Here is a 15,997-nt window from a genome sequence, read left to right on the forward strand (position 1 = left end):
AAAAAATTCTTACCCTGTATGTTGAGAGGTCAATGCGCAAAGAGTTGTGTAACTGGTCTAAGAGCTTGACAAAGCGCTCTTTCTGTATGCGGTGGAAAAGAAAACAATTAATGATAAGGGAGAAGGAAAAAGGAAACATATTGAGAAGTTGTAGTGAAATGAAAGACAAAAACAGAGACTGTGTTTGTGTGTGTGTTGTGTGTATATATAACAGTAATACAAACCCCGAAATTTGAGGCAGCAAAGCGGTCAGAGGCGGACACATTGGTGGAGGCGGTTGTGTGGGCGTAGAAGGCATTGATATTGGCGAGCAGGGTGCTCATCACTGCAGGAACCCCGGGACACATGTACTTAGATGACAGACAAGCAAAGTGCCTGAAAAGAGAAGCACAAAGAAAGCTTGGTGAAGACCCGGGCAGCAGGCCTCGTCTTCCACCCATTAATACCTGCTATCACTGCTGCGAAGAAAAGGTTTTGTCAAGGCGATGTGGGCATACGGTGTGAATAGCTGTGCCTTTATTTGGTCAGCCTGTGTTCTCTCAAGAGTCTTGTTTTCACCTAATGATCCCTTTTAGGAACGGTCGTTTCATCTGCCCATCAGCTAGCTAGCGTGTTTAGGCTGAAGGATGGCCCATTGGAGTGTGCTTTCTGTGAATGATGGGCCCAGCTAACAGGCATCAGTATGGAACATGACATTTCATGGAGACAAATCCATCCTCGGCCCATTTATAATTGACTTTCCTTCATTTGGAGGCCAACAAGGAATGACAATGGCACTGAGAGGCACTTTGGTATGAGAGAAAAAGACAGGAAGGGAGGGCGAGGAACAGGGGAGATAAAGAAGTGGCAAACACACAGACAGGTAGAGAGGGAGAGGAAGGGGGACATTGTTCATGTCCGCAGCGATATCTCAAACTCACGTCATGGCTTGGTAGATTGACTCAATGCCGTAGCGCATGGCAAACTCGTCCACTACGTCCTGTGCCACATCGTCGTAGTAGACTTTCCACGCGTCATCCCCACGAGCCTCTGGGATTTTCACCACGCCTTGGCCGAGCACATCAGTCGAGTGGTGAAACAGGTTCTGTGGTGGATAAAAAAAATTGTGAGAGAGGAAAAAAAAGATGACAAAATGACAATAGTAGTGGTTCACAACATTTGATGAAACCTTTTGGCCTGGTTGTTTTATGACCGCTGGTTATACACTGTAGTCCTTATTTACTGTAAGTTGTAATATATAATTTTTAAGAGCATTTCTGTGACACCTGTTTTAATCAGACCTGTGCACAGACAATCTGCATACAAAGATCCCGGCAGTTAAAAACACAGCGATGGCCGAAGTAAGTAAGGCTTATCATAATAAGAATAGCTTTTAAAAAGAGGACAAAAAAGAAGGATATTATCAAATAATGTCAAAACATAAACTGTTACTAGCTGTTACTTTAGAAACAGTGTTTTGAAATGTTTAGTAGGTTGAACTCATATAACATCCAGTGTGTTTAGTTTGTTAATACAAACAATGATCCCAGTAGAATCCAATACCTCATGCAAACATGTGTACTGCACATGATATGGAGCCACTTTCTCCTCTCCCTTGATCTCCACGTTTATCTGAAGGCGAATGGCACCCGACACAGCTGACTTGTCCGTTCTCTTCTCTGTAATTAAAACAGAAATACGGTCGTAACATCACACAGCCACACGAGCACTCGTGTATCTGCACATTCTTGATTCATAACTCCAATCCAATTCTGTGACACAGAGACACATGAAACCAGGTCTGTTAACACAACACTAATTACAGACTATTAACATGGCAGCTCTATTGTAGGGGGTTCTGTTTCCACAGTTTGATGGCAGTGCAGAGCCGGCAACACTAATAGAAGTCCTCCAGCTGATAGTGAGGGAGACAATGGCAGTGGGCTGTATGGATCTGTGCCTGATCACCTAAGACACTTGAGCTGGAGCTTCTCTGGAGGTGGAGTGCTTGGCGGCTCACCCCTGCTATTTGCCCTGACAGGCCTATCATTAGGGGTAATTTGTACATGTCCGTGGAGCGGTCGATTTCCGACTGGAGTACAGCTACTTGATAATCACACATCAGGAGGAGAAATGGGGAAGAGTAAGGAGGGCATGGGAGTGCTGCTTTAGAAAAGAAAAATAGATATAGAGAAGAGAAAATGCATGGGACATAGCCTATTACATGACTGATAATTAATATTGGTTTGAATTCAAATTCCTAATGACTCCTAACCAAAGGAATGTTTAATGGATATGACAGATCAAGGATATTAAAGCTTGAGCTCTTCATATCTTCCATAGCACACATCAAAAGCAGATTTATAGACACATTCACATTCAATAGCATGCTGTTCCAGTGGAAGATTTTTTATTGCCACAGTGAGGTCGATTTAGGTGCTGTAACTAAGCAGAAATGAGCTGCTTTGTGTTGAATGGCCTACTCTTACATACTTCATGGATGTGGATATCAGGAGTATTTTTAATGGACAATGAGAACGCAGACCGACACGGTGCTGTGCCTGCAGCGGGGGGGGGACTCTATCAGTTAACAATAACAGCGAGTTGATGTCTGGACGATGGTAAAAACTAAAAAGTGTGCAGAAATACAGCGACCGAAATTTAGAAATATTAAAGTAAAATGTGGTCAAGTCGTCAAAAACTTTGATGCCTTTGCCACCTTAATTCATGCTATATGTATATAGTATAAGGGACTGATAAAGCAACTCCTCTGAATATGTGAGCATTTGTATTTAGGCTTTATCCTAATCAAAATGTCTTCATACACCAGGGGATGATACTGGGGATTATCATGAAACAATTTTTTTTTTTTTCCTAAAATGAGCACAACTCTCTGTCTACAAGCACACTGGGACTTTCACAGAATAAGCTTGCCAGGGAAAGCCAGTATTGTCATGCAGGCCAGTATGGGCCTTGGGGCAGCTTTGTGTCTGTGTTAAAATAAATAAATAAATAAATAAATAAATAAGAGAATGTTGCTGCAGGCAAACAAGACGTGGGAAATGAGGTTCAAACAACAAACCACTGACTGGACTTAAAGAAAGAAAAAGAACTCTTAGCAGCAAACGGAAACATGCAGATGTGGTGAGACTCAGTCAGCGCCTCATCAGAAGTAGATCAATCCTTCATTAACACAAAGTCATGTAACACAGGTTGTTGCAGGTAATTCCTTTTCAAGCCAGGAGGAAAAACAAGGTGGGACCTGAGGTGGAACTTAGAAAAACACAATAGAATATCTTTATAGTTTAATCTTTTCCCGAGGGTCCAAGGGGACTTCTTGCCACTACACACAAAAAAGATTGCAGCTGTAACGGTCACTGCCAGAAGGTGCTACAAGAATTACAATTCGAGCAGATATTTCTTTCCATGCCTACAGACGTTTAGATGTTCATCATCAATATACCAATAAAACAGACCATGTTTTGTCCCTTTCATTATGGGCAGTATATTTCACAGTGTCTATAAACAAGAGGCGAGACAGCGTACTGACCCAGGTTGTACCAGACGTCCATTTCCCCGCTCAGTGTTCGGACTTCAATAATACTCTGGCCGAGGAAATCATCAGATTCCCTCTTGAGACGCAGCTTCACCCTCGACTTGATGTCATCGTCTTCGTCCCACACACGCACTTTGATTCGGTCGGAGGAATTGTGACACTCGCTGATGAAAAGCACAGATGAAAGAAAAAGTGATTTTATAAACTGTGACAGAATCAGTTTTTGTAGAAAAATAATACATTTAGTGCTCTGTGAATGGAGAACATATTGGAGACACTGCATATAGGCAATCTCATTATGAAAGTGGCTTATAATTTTTGTTTTTTTCACACACATGTACACATTTAACAACCATGGTGTTGGTGACTTACAAGTGGAACTTCTCCTCCCAGACAGGATTGAGGTTGCCATAAATGGTCTTGGTTCTCTTCTTGGTCTTTCCCACCTGAACAGTGACATACGGATCACTGGATCCTGTCTTGTCCTTTGCCTGCAGTCCTTGAGCACAGACGACTACCGTGATGGTGGAGAAACAAGGGAGAGAGGACCACACATTAGCATTACCATGAATTACAAGCTGCTTCCACAATTGTTGCTTAGCTGCTGAGATGTTAGGTCTTTGATCTGTGGGGCACCTGTGATGGTGATCTTGGCTGACCACTTGGAGGTGCCATCCAGTACGCTCTGTTTGATGGTCTTCATCTGCTGAGCGTGGATGGCTTTGCTGATGACAAAAACTTCCCTTATAAGCTCAAAGATTTCTGGTTTGTTTCTTTCCCTGATCTTCATCCTGTCCTTCATGGCCATGATGATATTCTGAGTCTTGTCTTCGGCTCCATGCTTGGAGCTCTTCTCCGCAGCACCTAAACATTTAATGAAAATGTATAAAGATTCACAACAATCAGTTGAAAAGTCTTCAGTGGTAGCAGTGGTCACAGCATGTGATTCTTTGTCAATGTGGAATATTGAGTGACTATGCTGAAACTGTTGTTTTGATAATAATGTGGTGAAGCTGCTCCAAATCCTCTAAATTCATTAAACTATTCATGAACTTCTGTGCCTTCCTAGTCAGTGCAGCGTAAGTTATAATCCATTTTGGATCACTTGAGGACTTCCTTTGAATGTTGTCTGGGCAGTACTCACGCTGTAGACAGTCAGCATTCAGCAGCTCTTGGCACTTCTCATGGGACTTGACCCCACACTCGGAGCAACGCATGCCTTGGCGGGCGATGCCCCACAGCAGCCCCTCACACTCATAGCAGTATGTGGGTGTAGTGGCAGTCCACACTTCAAAGTTATGTGGTGTAGTGCAAGATATGGGGTAGATGAGAGCCTGCAGGGTCTTCTTGTACACATGGTTTTTCTATGAAAGGGAGAATATGTTTTTTTTTAGATTTTAATGGAAATCTGGGGACACCATACCAACGAAACAGATGAATTCGTCAAACTGCAGTGGCAAACAAAGTTTAAAGTGTTACACTCACCAGCTCCTCATCCTTGATTGAGGACCGTGCCGCCATAGCAGATGCAATCCCTGCCTTCCTGGCTTGGACAAGAGACTGAACAACAGGTGACAAAGGGAAATTATGTTGGCATTTAATACACATACACAACCCACAACAAAGCACCCCACCCAAATACTAAGACTATGAAGGTGAGTGGGGGGGGGGGGGGGGGTAATACGAGTGGTGAGTAGGGTTAATATATATACAGTATATATAAATATATATACATCATTGGTTAATTCTTTCAAGATAACCAGAAGAACCCATGTGAGTATTATTAGTTTCACCCAAGTCATGGAGAGGATATTAATAAAAATAGATTAAGTTATACTAATGCAAACACTATGAAGCAATAAAAAACCCTTTGTGGAAGGTTAGTAGTGTATTCCTCTACCCAATGTGCTTTTGTGATTTTGCCACAGCACAGCAGGCATTGAAAAATACAAACCAAGGATTGGGGGGAAGGATTTTGTGATTATGTACTTTAATAATATCACGTATGGTGAAAAGCTACCCATGATCAAAAGGATGCATGCAGATGTTTTCATTGTATCAAACAGGAGGTCTGCAATCAAAGAGGTCAACATGCTACAGACATGCTACATGTCTGTTTTATCTGTTCTACTTGTGCTTGTGATATTTTTTACTACAGGTGGAAAGGGAGTGGCAGCTGGGTTCTATTAACTTACCATAGCCTGACCAAGGAGAGTGAATGCATTCAAGAGAGTTGTGGGGAATAGTTTCAGGTTTAAGAGAGGAGGGAGAGAGAAATTAGCAATCTGATTTCATTGTTGTCTCCATTTGCTGATAGCAATCTCACCCCAAACTCAGCTCAAAGGTCAAAGAATAACTGTGACTTTGGTGGTGGTCTCACAAATAGAGAGACATGCACTCACAAAGAGAGAGCAAAAACAAACAGGGTGATATATGACATACAGTACATAGTGAGGGAATGACGGGGTTAATACTGACCACATCGCTGACCAAAGGGATAGGCTTCTTTTTACGCAGGTCTGGCATGCTGTCGATTCCATATAGACCAGATCCACCACTGTGTATTGATGAAAATAGTGTAAAAGGACAATATAAAGGCTAGCATTTGAACAAATACCACTGGACATACAGTAGTAAACCAAATGTTTATGTTTATGTTTATCTATAACTTACCCTGGTTTGACCCAGGCCTGTCTGACATTGGGTTCTTCATCTCGAACCTACATGATTTGGTTTCAAAGGACAAAATATAAGTAAACAGATTACAAAGGAAAACAGACAACAGAGTATTATGGGAAAAACAAGATAATGGAAAGTTAAATTTGGTTGAGTTTCACCTCTCTGTTGTTACAGAACATGCAAAGTCAAACGCATCAAAATCAAAAGCAAGTAGTGAGTGATCCTTCAAATTAATATTGCTAAGCTCTGTATAAGATGAGGTGTAAAATGTGATGATGGGCCAGCAATATGTTCAAAGACTAAGTTGTATTTTACAGGTCAAGATGAAAATAACAACAGCTTTTTTGGATGCAGACTGTTCTCAAACAACCCCTAGATAACTTAGATAAAAGTAAATGTTTGCAAATATTTCAGAAATACGCCGAGCTTGTGCCTAGTAAACTACACATGCCCACGAGGCCTTTTACTTATGCCTCAAAAAGGGTCTTTCATCAGTCTCTGTTCCTCTGTGTCTGATGACAGAAGTTGAGAGCAGACATCCCTCTAAGGATCTTTCTCCCAGTACAAGTTTCTCGTAGTATTTAAAACAATTCCAGGGAAAACAAAAGGGAAGAACTCACACTAGGAACAGAACTGGGGAATCATGCTCTGAAGCTACAACATGAATTGAACCAATGATTAATAATTTAGTATACAGAATAACTGAATACATGGGACATATGACTTTTGCAGAATAACAGGATGGAGATTTTAATAAATATTACATATCTAGCCAACAAATTTCAGCTTGTGCATTGTACTTTGGTGTACACATGTATTTTCTAAATTTTTAGCAATGATTATGATGATCGATCAATTCATTGATCTGCATTGACAAAGGCATGCAAAAAAAAGTCAAAAAGGACATAAAATAAAGAGGAAAAAAGCCAATGCCGGTGTTAACTGAGTAACCTGATTATCTTCTCTCCCAAACTCTGCAAAGAAAAAACAAATCACAGATATATCAGAAATTGAATTGTGTGGATATGCTGTAATCAAACTAATTTGAGAAAACAACAACTGTCCAATATGTATAGTTAGTTAGACTTAATTGGATCATTAACATGACTTCCAGAGTTACAAAATGTAATGAAATTAGATAAAATATCCCAAAAAATACCTATGACAAACTCATCTTGAGACTGAGATCCCTGAGATCCCTGAGACCCCTGAGAGCAGTGGGATCCTTGGGACCCCTGAGCAGATTTGGACAGTCTATGACGGGTTTGCCTCTTTTCCCTCAGAATGCGCTGGAAATTGGCCATACGATCTTTGTGACTGGCATCCGTAGACTTTTCCTGATTTATCTCATCAAGAACGTGGTTTTCCCTGATAGGACTTAACCGCACTTCGTCTGTAGTAAGTACTGGGCCCAGTGGACTCTCGCAGTGTGTTGCTGGACAATGCTCTGGTGTTAGGTCGAGGTTTGATAGTTCCCCGTCCGTCGCACACTCTTCTTTGCCCTGTGAAATCTCTACGGAGTAATACTCAGTAGGGGTGCAAGGGGAGTGGTCTGCCTCATTGGAGGATGCTTGAACATCATATGATGGGGTTTCAGACGTCTCACCACAATCCACATAGACTGAAACCTCACTGTCCTCTTTAAGACTGTCAAAATGAGAGTGATTCTCTGTCAGACTTGTGCCTCCCTCCGTACTACTCTGCTCCTCCTTGGGTACACTAGTTTGCTTAACAGGGGATGGAGGTACCGCAGACTCACATGCGTCATATTTCTCATCTTCTGGGTTGGGCCCTTCCAACTTTTTTAAAGCCCCTTTCAAAGCTGATCTGAAAGTAAGTACAGCCTTACTAAAAGTTGTTACATCCACACCTACATTGGGGGTCCTGGGTGCACCCTCAGGATCTATCTCAGAGGACTGCTGTGACAAAGACTCTCCTGCTTCATCCCTGGAGATTGTCGGATCTGTCCACTCCCTGTCCAGACTCTCGGCAGACCCCAGATCAAGAGTGTCGACAGATGATGGGCAATCATCACATGGTGAATGTGGCACCTGGTAACCATCATCACAGTCTGTCAACAGTACAGTGGAGCAACTCAAGCTCCTAGAGGGTCCACTATCCAGTTCATTTGCACAGGCATCCATGGTGTGGTACCCTGAGCTACGCGAGTATGGACAGTTAGCAGCACAGTTGCAGTCCAGATTTTCTTCCTCAGATTGTAGTCTGGGAGGCCTCCAGTCTACCATACTAGAAGAACTTGAGGGAGAATTGTAATGTTGTCCAAATAGCAATGAAAGATGCTCTGAGCTGTTGTGTGACGATTGACATGGTGTGCTGCTCTGCGTCTCTTCAGTGGTACACCTGTCCCAAACACCTAGACAATTGTCTAGCTCTTCTCTACTGTTTGCACATGAGCAGATGTCGTCCTCACTCCAACATCCTTCTCCACTAGCACTGTGGTGCATATCAGCAGAAGGCCACCTGTCATACTCTGTGTCACCAGAGAGAAATCCTGCTTCTAGACAGTTGGAACTGTAACACGATGACAAAGAGCTGATACTTTGGTAGTCAGCACCACGATGAAGCTCTTGGTTCTCTTCGTCTGTTTGCTGGTCTGACTGACTGAGAGAGACTCTATCCATGTTCCATTGATCAGGTAGTCTTTGAGATGGTATACGACCTAGATATTTTAGGCAATCTTTGTGATCCAACACTGGATTAATGTCTCTACAATGAAGAGATGTGATGGCATTCTGTCTACCAAGGCTTCCTCGCCTGACACGTGGTGTTTGAGAAACAGGGCTAGGGAGAGGTGCAGCTGATGCCCCAGAGTACAGCTCACCTATTTCACCGAGTACTGCATCGACACAGCAAGATACCTCATCCACTGAGCCTCGCACAGATGTTAGATACAGCCTCAGGTCAGAAATTTCCTCCTGGATTTTGTTGATGCCTTTAAGTTCTTTTAGAATATGTTCCACTATGTTACTTGAGCCTTGCTCACCCTCCTCATCCTCCATCTCCTTCTTCTGTTCTTCACTCTTGGACCTTTCAATAAGGCTGGGTATAGTATTCCCCAACTCAATCCCACAGTTAGAACCATTGTTCTCCCCAGATGAGGTGAGGTCAGCTTTGTTGCTAGTTGCTGATGAGAGGTCATGAACAGAGTTAACCTCTGGGCCCTGTAGGCACTTCTGCAGCGTTCTGCGCAGGCTTTTTCCCACTTTGGGGCTCTGTGATCTTTTCTTCTGTTGGTCTTGTCTCTTGGGTGAGAGCGGAAGTTGCTCTGATTTATAGACCTCATCCTGTCCACTGAGGTGTCCTCTGGGGAACATCCCTAGGAAGTGGCACTACTGACTCAGTAACTCCTTATTATGGTGTAAGCATAAGCCAGGAAAAACATCAAATGTCCAAGGTCCCGGAACCATGACTGACAAGACAAAACTGTATAGTAAGTTATTTTGTCAACACAGCAGCCAACCACTAACTTCTATCCGTTACCAGCTCAATTTACTATATAAATCTTATAGCCAAATAAGGTGGTATTTCTTCTGTACTTCTTGTAAAATAACAATCAGACCTAAGCATTAAACGACCATAACTTAAGATATATCATCTGTTTATTTTTCCTGGAAATCATGTGGGGAACATTCAGTGACCACTCAACAAAATAATTGTGTTTGCTTATTATCAAATTCCAAATTTCTATTTTTAATTAAATTCATGGATGTGGTAGGACTCAGAAAATCAATATTTTGACTGATATTCTTGAAGAAACACTTCTATGACCACCAGATTAGTCAGTAGGGAGAGAAAAAACAAGGAGGAATTCTAACTTTTGACTTGTTTACAGGTTGGTTTCTTGGAGTCAAGAAACTATGTGTATTTGCTTTAAAATGGGTCAGAATGCTGATTTACTTGCAAAGAGTAGGTTAGATTCATCTTAGCAAGGTAGCATCTACAGTCTGCACTTTCATATTCAAGGCCTCTGTAAGAGACAACACTTTTCTGTACAGTACAAACTTGTGATTGGCAGTATTGCTTTGGCTAACCTCCTCTGAGTCAGAGTGGCAACTTGCAGAATGAAGACCATGCAGCTGCTTCGATCTCTGTAATTAGGATGCCCTGGAAAGACAGCATGGTAATTAGATGACAGGTCAATTCTCTCCTTTAAGGCCATGTCATTCTTGCAGACCCACACCAGCTGCACAGCTTCATAGCTCTGACCCACTAGCTATGGTGTAAACATGACAGGGATTATTGAGTAGCACAACATAAATCTATCTGATAACATGACATAATTCAGGAAAGCATTTAGTCCGGCATATGTGAAATTAACAGTCTTGTTGTTTAGCTACGTCTCTTCTGCTCCCTCCATTTAATCATAGTAAGTACTAGACAGTAATCTTTGTCCTCTGTGAATCACCATTTAGGTAATGACATTAGAAATTTGAGAAATCCTTTAATTATTACAGTCCCAAGGACAATTCCTACTGACTGCCCCTAAAGATCAGACATAGACTGGTTTGATTAATGCTATTTTAGGGCCTTTCAATGTGTTAGTACTAGAGAATGTGAATTCATGAAAAATTCACAATATGAAATTAATCTGAAATGTTTTTACTTCTTAAACTGAGACTATTCAATGCTAACTTTAAGATAATCAAAAAGTGTTTATCTTGTTGCTATATCTCTATAACCAAATATGACGAGGAGTCCTAAAAATAGTTTTTCAAACTGACAAATAAGTTTTAATTACTGATGTTCACAGGAAGGTTTCAGGTTTATTTATCTTGACTGTTTGGAATGATGACAAATATTTTGTCAATTTACTTTTAGAACATAGATTATGTAACTACAATGGGCTTTAATTTTAGTTTTTGGAAGAGGATTCCCTTTTCCATTAAGTGAGTTATTCCAGAGACTGAATAGCTGCTAATTACATTAACCCACCCCTGCACTGGAGGTCTCCAATAAGCATTTGAGCACTGAAGGTGTGTGTCAGCCTGATAAGAGTTTGGAAGGATGAAAAGTGCAATCGGGCCTATGAGAGCCAAATGTTTCCTTCTCTGAATTTGAAAATAAGATGTTGAGCTATCAGCTGAATTGACTCAGCCTATCTGAAATGAACTTGGAACATTATGCTTCCCATTAAAATATTTTTTTCATGTTCTGTTATTTCTGATGAGTTATTCAACATTTAATTAAAAAATAAATATAAACAGGAATATGTGGCCTAAATACAGTTGGTGTATACTGTTAAAAAGCCCATTCATACACACTGCTGAAGACCACTGGCCTTTTTAATGGACAGACACTATATGTGAACTCTTAATAGTCAGTGATTTATTAGTTACCTCTCCAGGATAAAGAAAGGTTGCAGGGCTAGTTGGGGTCAAGCCCATTTTCCAGGCCAGTCATGGTAATAGCCCGCAGCAATCTCTTTTCTCTCCTTACCAAATAGTCTGTGGTCTGGATTAAAAAAGACATTTTGCTTCTGAAGTTTTTTAAGGTGACATTTCATCAATGAATTCCAATCATCTGAGTACAGAAATAAGTGGGAGTTCAGTCATTTTTGTATATATATCTATTATCTTTTCTACATGCATAGACTAAAGGTAAGTTTCACATAGTATATTATGTATCCCCATGTGTTACTTAATCAATCTCAAAATCTAAACTCAAGACTAAATGCATGAAATAGCAGAAATACAAATCAAAATGTAAAGCTTACCTTACAGGTAAAAAATATATATAATCAACAACAACCTGTAGATATCATCTTTCAACAACAATCCAATCCACAGAGATGATCCATGATGATAACTTCACCTTTAAAAAATGTGTCCCCAGTTGTCTCACTGGTGTCTTGCTACACCTCAGTCTTCTCTAACTGACAGTGGCAAAGAATTGCTGAATCCTTCATTTGTACCAGTGAAACGGCGAGCGCGACAGTGGCGGACCACAATCAAACAGCAGTTCACCCTCAGTTAAGTAGCCATCTGCACTTCCCTCCCACCCTCTTGCATGCTTTCTCTTCTCTCTCTCCTTCTGTCCTCTGGCAACGTATCCCAGCGCAAGGCTAATCTGAGGCTGTGAGACTGCCAGCTCTCAGTCTCATTCACTCTTTTTTCTCTGTTCCCACAACTGCTCCCTGCTGCTGTTGCTGCTGCTGCTGCTGCTGCTGATGTGATTCCTGACATTTCTCTTTCAATTAATAAAACTTCTTGCTTGTAAAAGTGAAACCCTCACATCATAGATTTGCTTGCATTTATCTTCCTGATGGTAAAATGTAAAAAGAGAAGAGAGCTGAATTTCTTTTCAAAGCTTGAAGCTCAGTCATATGATATATGGGTATTGAAACTGACACTGTAAATCGGTCTGGCAGCCAGCTCCAATTCCTGCTCTGTATTTGCCGTGTGTGCTGCTGCCAAAAATTTCTCAAGGAAACTGTAAACATACCACACATCTCATTTTCTGTCTTTGTGTTTTTTTTAACATGAACAAGCATGTGAATATGCCTCACAGTGTCAGGTCTACTATTCTTATTGTGCTTGTTACTGTGACATGGCTTGACAGATTAACAACCAATTCTAATTAATTGCATTATTTTCTGCATTTTGCCTTATTTCCTAAGTGTTTCCCCAAGTCTCATAATAAATGGCACTTAGACAGCTTTCACCTTGCTTTCCATTTATACTCATGTCTTCAATCAGCCATCATTTGCCATGTATGTTCATCTCAACCAGTACATGAAAACCAATCATTATAATGGAAGCCATGCGTCGGCCACCAGAGCTACTCCTTTACTGCCACGCCATGAAAAGATTAATGAGGGCAGATGAACCTGAGTTAGCTGAGAGATTCTGTTTTCATTACAACCACCCTCTAAAGACTTACAAGTGGAATTTTTGCATTACACTGGATACTTTCTCCAGGAATGGAGAGTGGTTCCGTAAGGCACTATTGTATCAGATACTGTTAATATAATACACACAATATGATACAGATCAAAACAATGCCATAATTTCTGACATTGGATGTACATTTCTTCTGAAAAAATAGTGGCTCCAAATGTTAGATTATCACCTAGAACACAATGATACAGTATACAGATTTGTAAAATGTTTACTGGATTGATCTGATGGACAGCTTTGAAATCACCATTTCCTCACCTCCCTCTCACCAGATCAAATGTTCAAATATTGGCACAAGTCATTTGCCAATTGTGTTTTTCATATCCAAGAGATGAGGGGGGTTATATCATTACTTAATAAAAAATGCAGTGATGACCTTTAAGTAAATATGACACGAAGTGACAAATTGGTCAAACACTGCAGACATCATTTGCTGAAGAACATGAGAGGAATTGCCTTGAGTGAACCATCCATTAATGCAAATTATAGGCCCCTCAGGCAATGGGTGATAGACACTAAGTCAACACAGGGACAGTACACTTTAGCCTCACAATTACAGTGCTGGGAGAAGAGATTAAATTAACCAATGAAGACTGAGGCAGAGAGATGGAGCGGAGGCAGAGACTGAGTATCTAAAATGAATTGTAAATGTGACATTGTTTAAAAATTGGGCCGCATCATCTCACATCTGTGTCTAAGCTGCATATGTTTGTTTCACAATTGTCGCCCAGACAAGCAACGTTAGCCACTTAGCTGCTATTAAAATACCATCTTTGCTGGGAATGTACAAATCAAAGACATTCACCCTTTACTTGAAAACAATTTATTAGTGTTGATGCCCAATGTGTATTAGAGGTATGAGTGCTCAATACTCGGTTCCAAGTAATTCAAGTGTGTAATCTTGAGGGTGCAGAGGGACAAATGACAAACAGAGCAGCTATAATACAATTCAAATACAGTGCAACTTCTTAAACAACCAGAGAGGCACAACTCAACCATTGTTAAAAAGGTGAAAGTGATTGTACAGGACTTATATACAGTATGCCTGTGTATGCATGTCTGTGTGGTTGAGTAAGAAAGAGGAGGGCTGAAAAAGTAAAAATAAAAATGTATCAGAGTTCAGTAATGGTGTAGGAAATAAGTGAGACAGTGCCTACCTCCCGGAGCTGAACCCTGACTTTATTGATGGCCTTCAACCAACGAACTCTGGATGCAGTGAAGGGTAATGGCTGCCCATCATCATGGAATCTGGGTAACATGAAGTATAGAGTACAGTGGCAGAAAGAGGGGAAGAAAACCTCTAAGTTCCTAAAACATCTTCATTATAGAGACATTATAGAAAATGCACAAAAATGTTGAAATCTGAACAGAAACAGTACCTTTGGAGTTTGGAGGACCTTGTCTCGGCTGAGGTGTCATTTTTCAGGCCTTGTCCTATTTCAGGGGACAGTCTGTGTATCTCTTGCTCACCAAGAGTAGCGTGTCCATTGGTGGGATGATGTCCATTTGTGCGTGGCTGCGCGTTGGTGGAGGGGTGAAAGCCAGTACTGTGATATGAATGGAATGACTCCTCAAGTTCTGAGCCTCCAGTGCTCTCATGGCCAGTCTCACTAAGCTGGGAGCTGGTCTGGCTCAGGTTTCCTGATGACCCAAAACGACTACTTTCCACTGGACTACAAAGATGAGAGAGGAATGAAGAAAATATTTAATATCAAGACACTTACGTTTAGAACTATCTGCATTATTGGGGGACTATATCTATATTTTATTTAACATTTGTATCTACCCAAGGCAAGATAAGTAGGGGTTGCTACATTCAAGTAAAAATAGAAATTGATTCAAAGCTAACCCTAACCCATTGCAGATTGGTGAAAATATTAGTATAATTAATAAAGTTGTGGATGTAAACCCCACACTGATCTATTACAAGTTAATTTCAAATGCTGTTTGACTATTTAGCAAACAACGTATTTAATTAGTATCCTCTCTACCATCGACTGGTATAATGTACAAACACACTACATCATGTCCTAGCTACAAGATAGCCAACCTTTGAGGGAGGCTGTTGCATTTAAGAAAATAGTGAAAATACAAAAGATTAGACTATAATCAATGTTGTAAGAATAAGAGGAAGGGGGGGTAGTTCTTGCACACAATTATATCTGCAGATTTTAAGTGATGTAAAACAGACATTAAACCTATAAATACATGGTTGAGGTACAAATAGATGTGGGCAATAAAATATGCAGAGTTGACTTAAGTTTAAAATTGTACCTTCTATAAAATTGCCATGTTATAACTGATTCAATATTTTTGTGGAAAAGTGCAGATAATTGGTTAAATGGTAAAGAAAAAAATATTTTCCTTAAACAGAAAATATTTTTCATGTTAAAAATTAATAAACAAATCAGAATTCCATGATAGAACTTGCATTGTTTCTAATGTTTCTGACAGTCATTGCTATATTTGTTATATAAATATGACCCATCACAAACTAAATAGGACATGACATTTGTATAGGTGCTGCCACAGATGAGGATAGTGATCTTAAGTGATGTGAATCTGAGGAAATGCAGTTATGAAGACTGAAAACCATAATCAGTCCCTGTCAGTGGAGTAGAACAGGAGAGTATCCCTCCGAAATGAACTGATTGATGATTATCTTGAATTTCCCACTAATAAATCTATAAAATGCTAATTTTCTTTTGGAATTCTGGTTTGAAATGACACAATAAATGATGATGATGCTACACACAAAAATATAATAAAAGACAGAAAACACACACAAACATATACACATAAACTCAAACTAAAAGATTAAGGTGATAATGGACTGCAGAACTGGACAGGGAATACATTTTTCCAA

General features: G+C 40.4%; 2 protein-coding genes across 3 annotated transcripts in view; both read right to left on the reverse strand.

Moving 5' to 3' along the window:
- LOC310994712 (protein unc-13 homolog B-like) overlaps window positions 1-15,997 on the reverse strand; it is a 65,537-nt gene that overhangs the window by 14,441 nt on the left and 35,099 nt on the right. For both annotated transcript variants that reach the window (XM_083983499.1, XM_083983498.1), the window contains exons 9-21: window positions 14,511-14,804; window positions 14,289-14,379; window positions 6,209-6,255; window positions 6,014-6,092; window positions 5,021-5,095; window positions 4,680-4,899; window positions 4,172-4,399; window positions 3,908-4,049; window positions 3,530-3,699; window positions 1,543-1,658; window positions 921-1,084; window positions 225-375; window positions 14-82 (exon numbers count right to left, since the gene is read on the reverse strand). In XM_083983499.1, coding sequence (XP_083839625.1) covers window positions 14-82; window positions 225-375; window positions 921-1,084; window positions 1,543-1,658; window positions 3,530-3,699; window positions 3,908-4,049; window positions 4,172-4,399; window positions 4,680-4,899; window positions 5,021-5,095; window positions 6,014-6,092; window positions 6,209-6,255; window positions 14,289-14,379; window positions 14,511-14,804 — 1,846 coding nt within the window. The remainder of the gene's footprint in view (window positions 1-13; window positions 83-224; window positions 376-920; window positions 1,085-1,542; window positions 1,659-3,529; window positions 3,700-3,907; window positions 4,050-4,171; window positions 4,400-4,679; window positions 4,900-5,020; window positions 5,096-6,013; window positions 6,093-6,208; window positions 6,256-14,288; window positions 14,380-14,510; window positions 14,805-15,997) is intronic.
- Window positions 7,072-9,549, reverse strand: LOC310994997 (uncharacterized protein; the record flags this gene model as incomplete). The annotated part of the gene is made up of 2 exons (XM_083983927.1): window positions 7,072-7,079; window positions 7,374-9,549. The coding sequence occupies 2 exons, from the start codon at window positions 9,547-9,549 to the stop codon at window positions 7,072-7,074; spliced, it is 2,184 nt and encodes a 727-aa protein (XP_083840053.1).

Source organism: Trachurus trachurus (assembly GCF_905171665.1).
Source record: "Trachurus trachurus genome assembly, chromosome: 12".
NCBI classification, from domain to species: domain Eukaryota; kingdom Metazoa; phylum Chordata; class Actinopteri; order Carangiformes; family Carangidae; genus Trachurus; species Trachurus trachurus.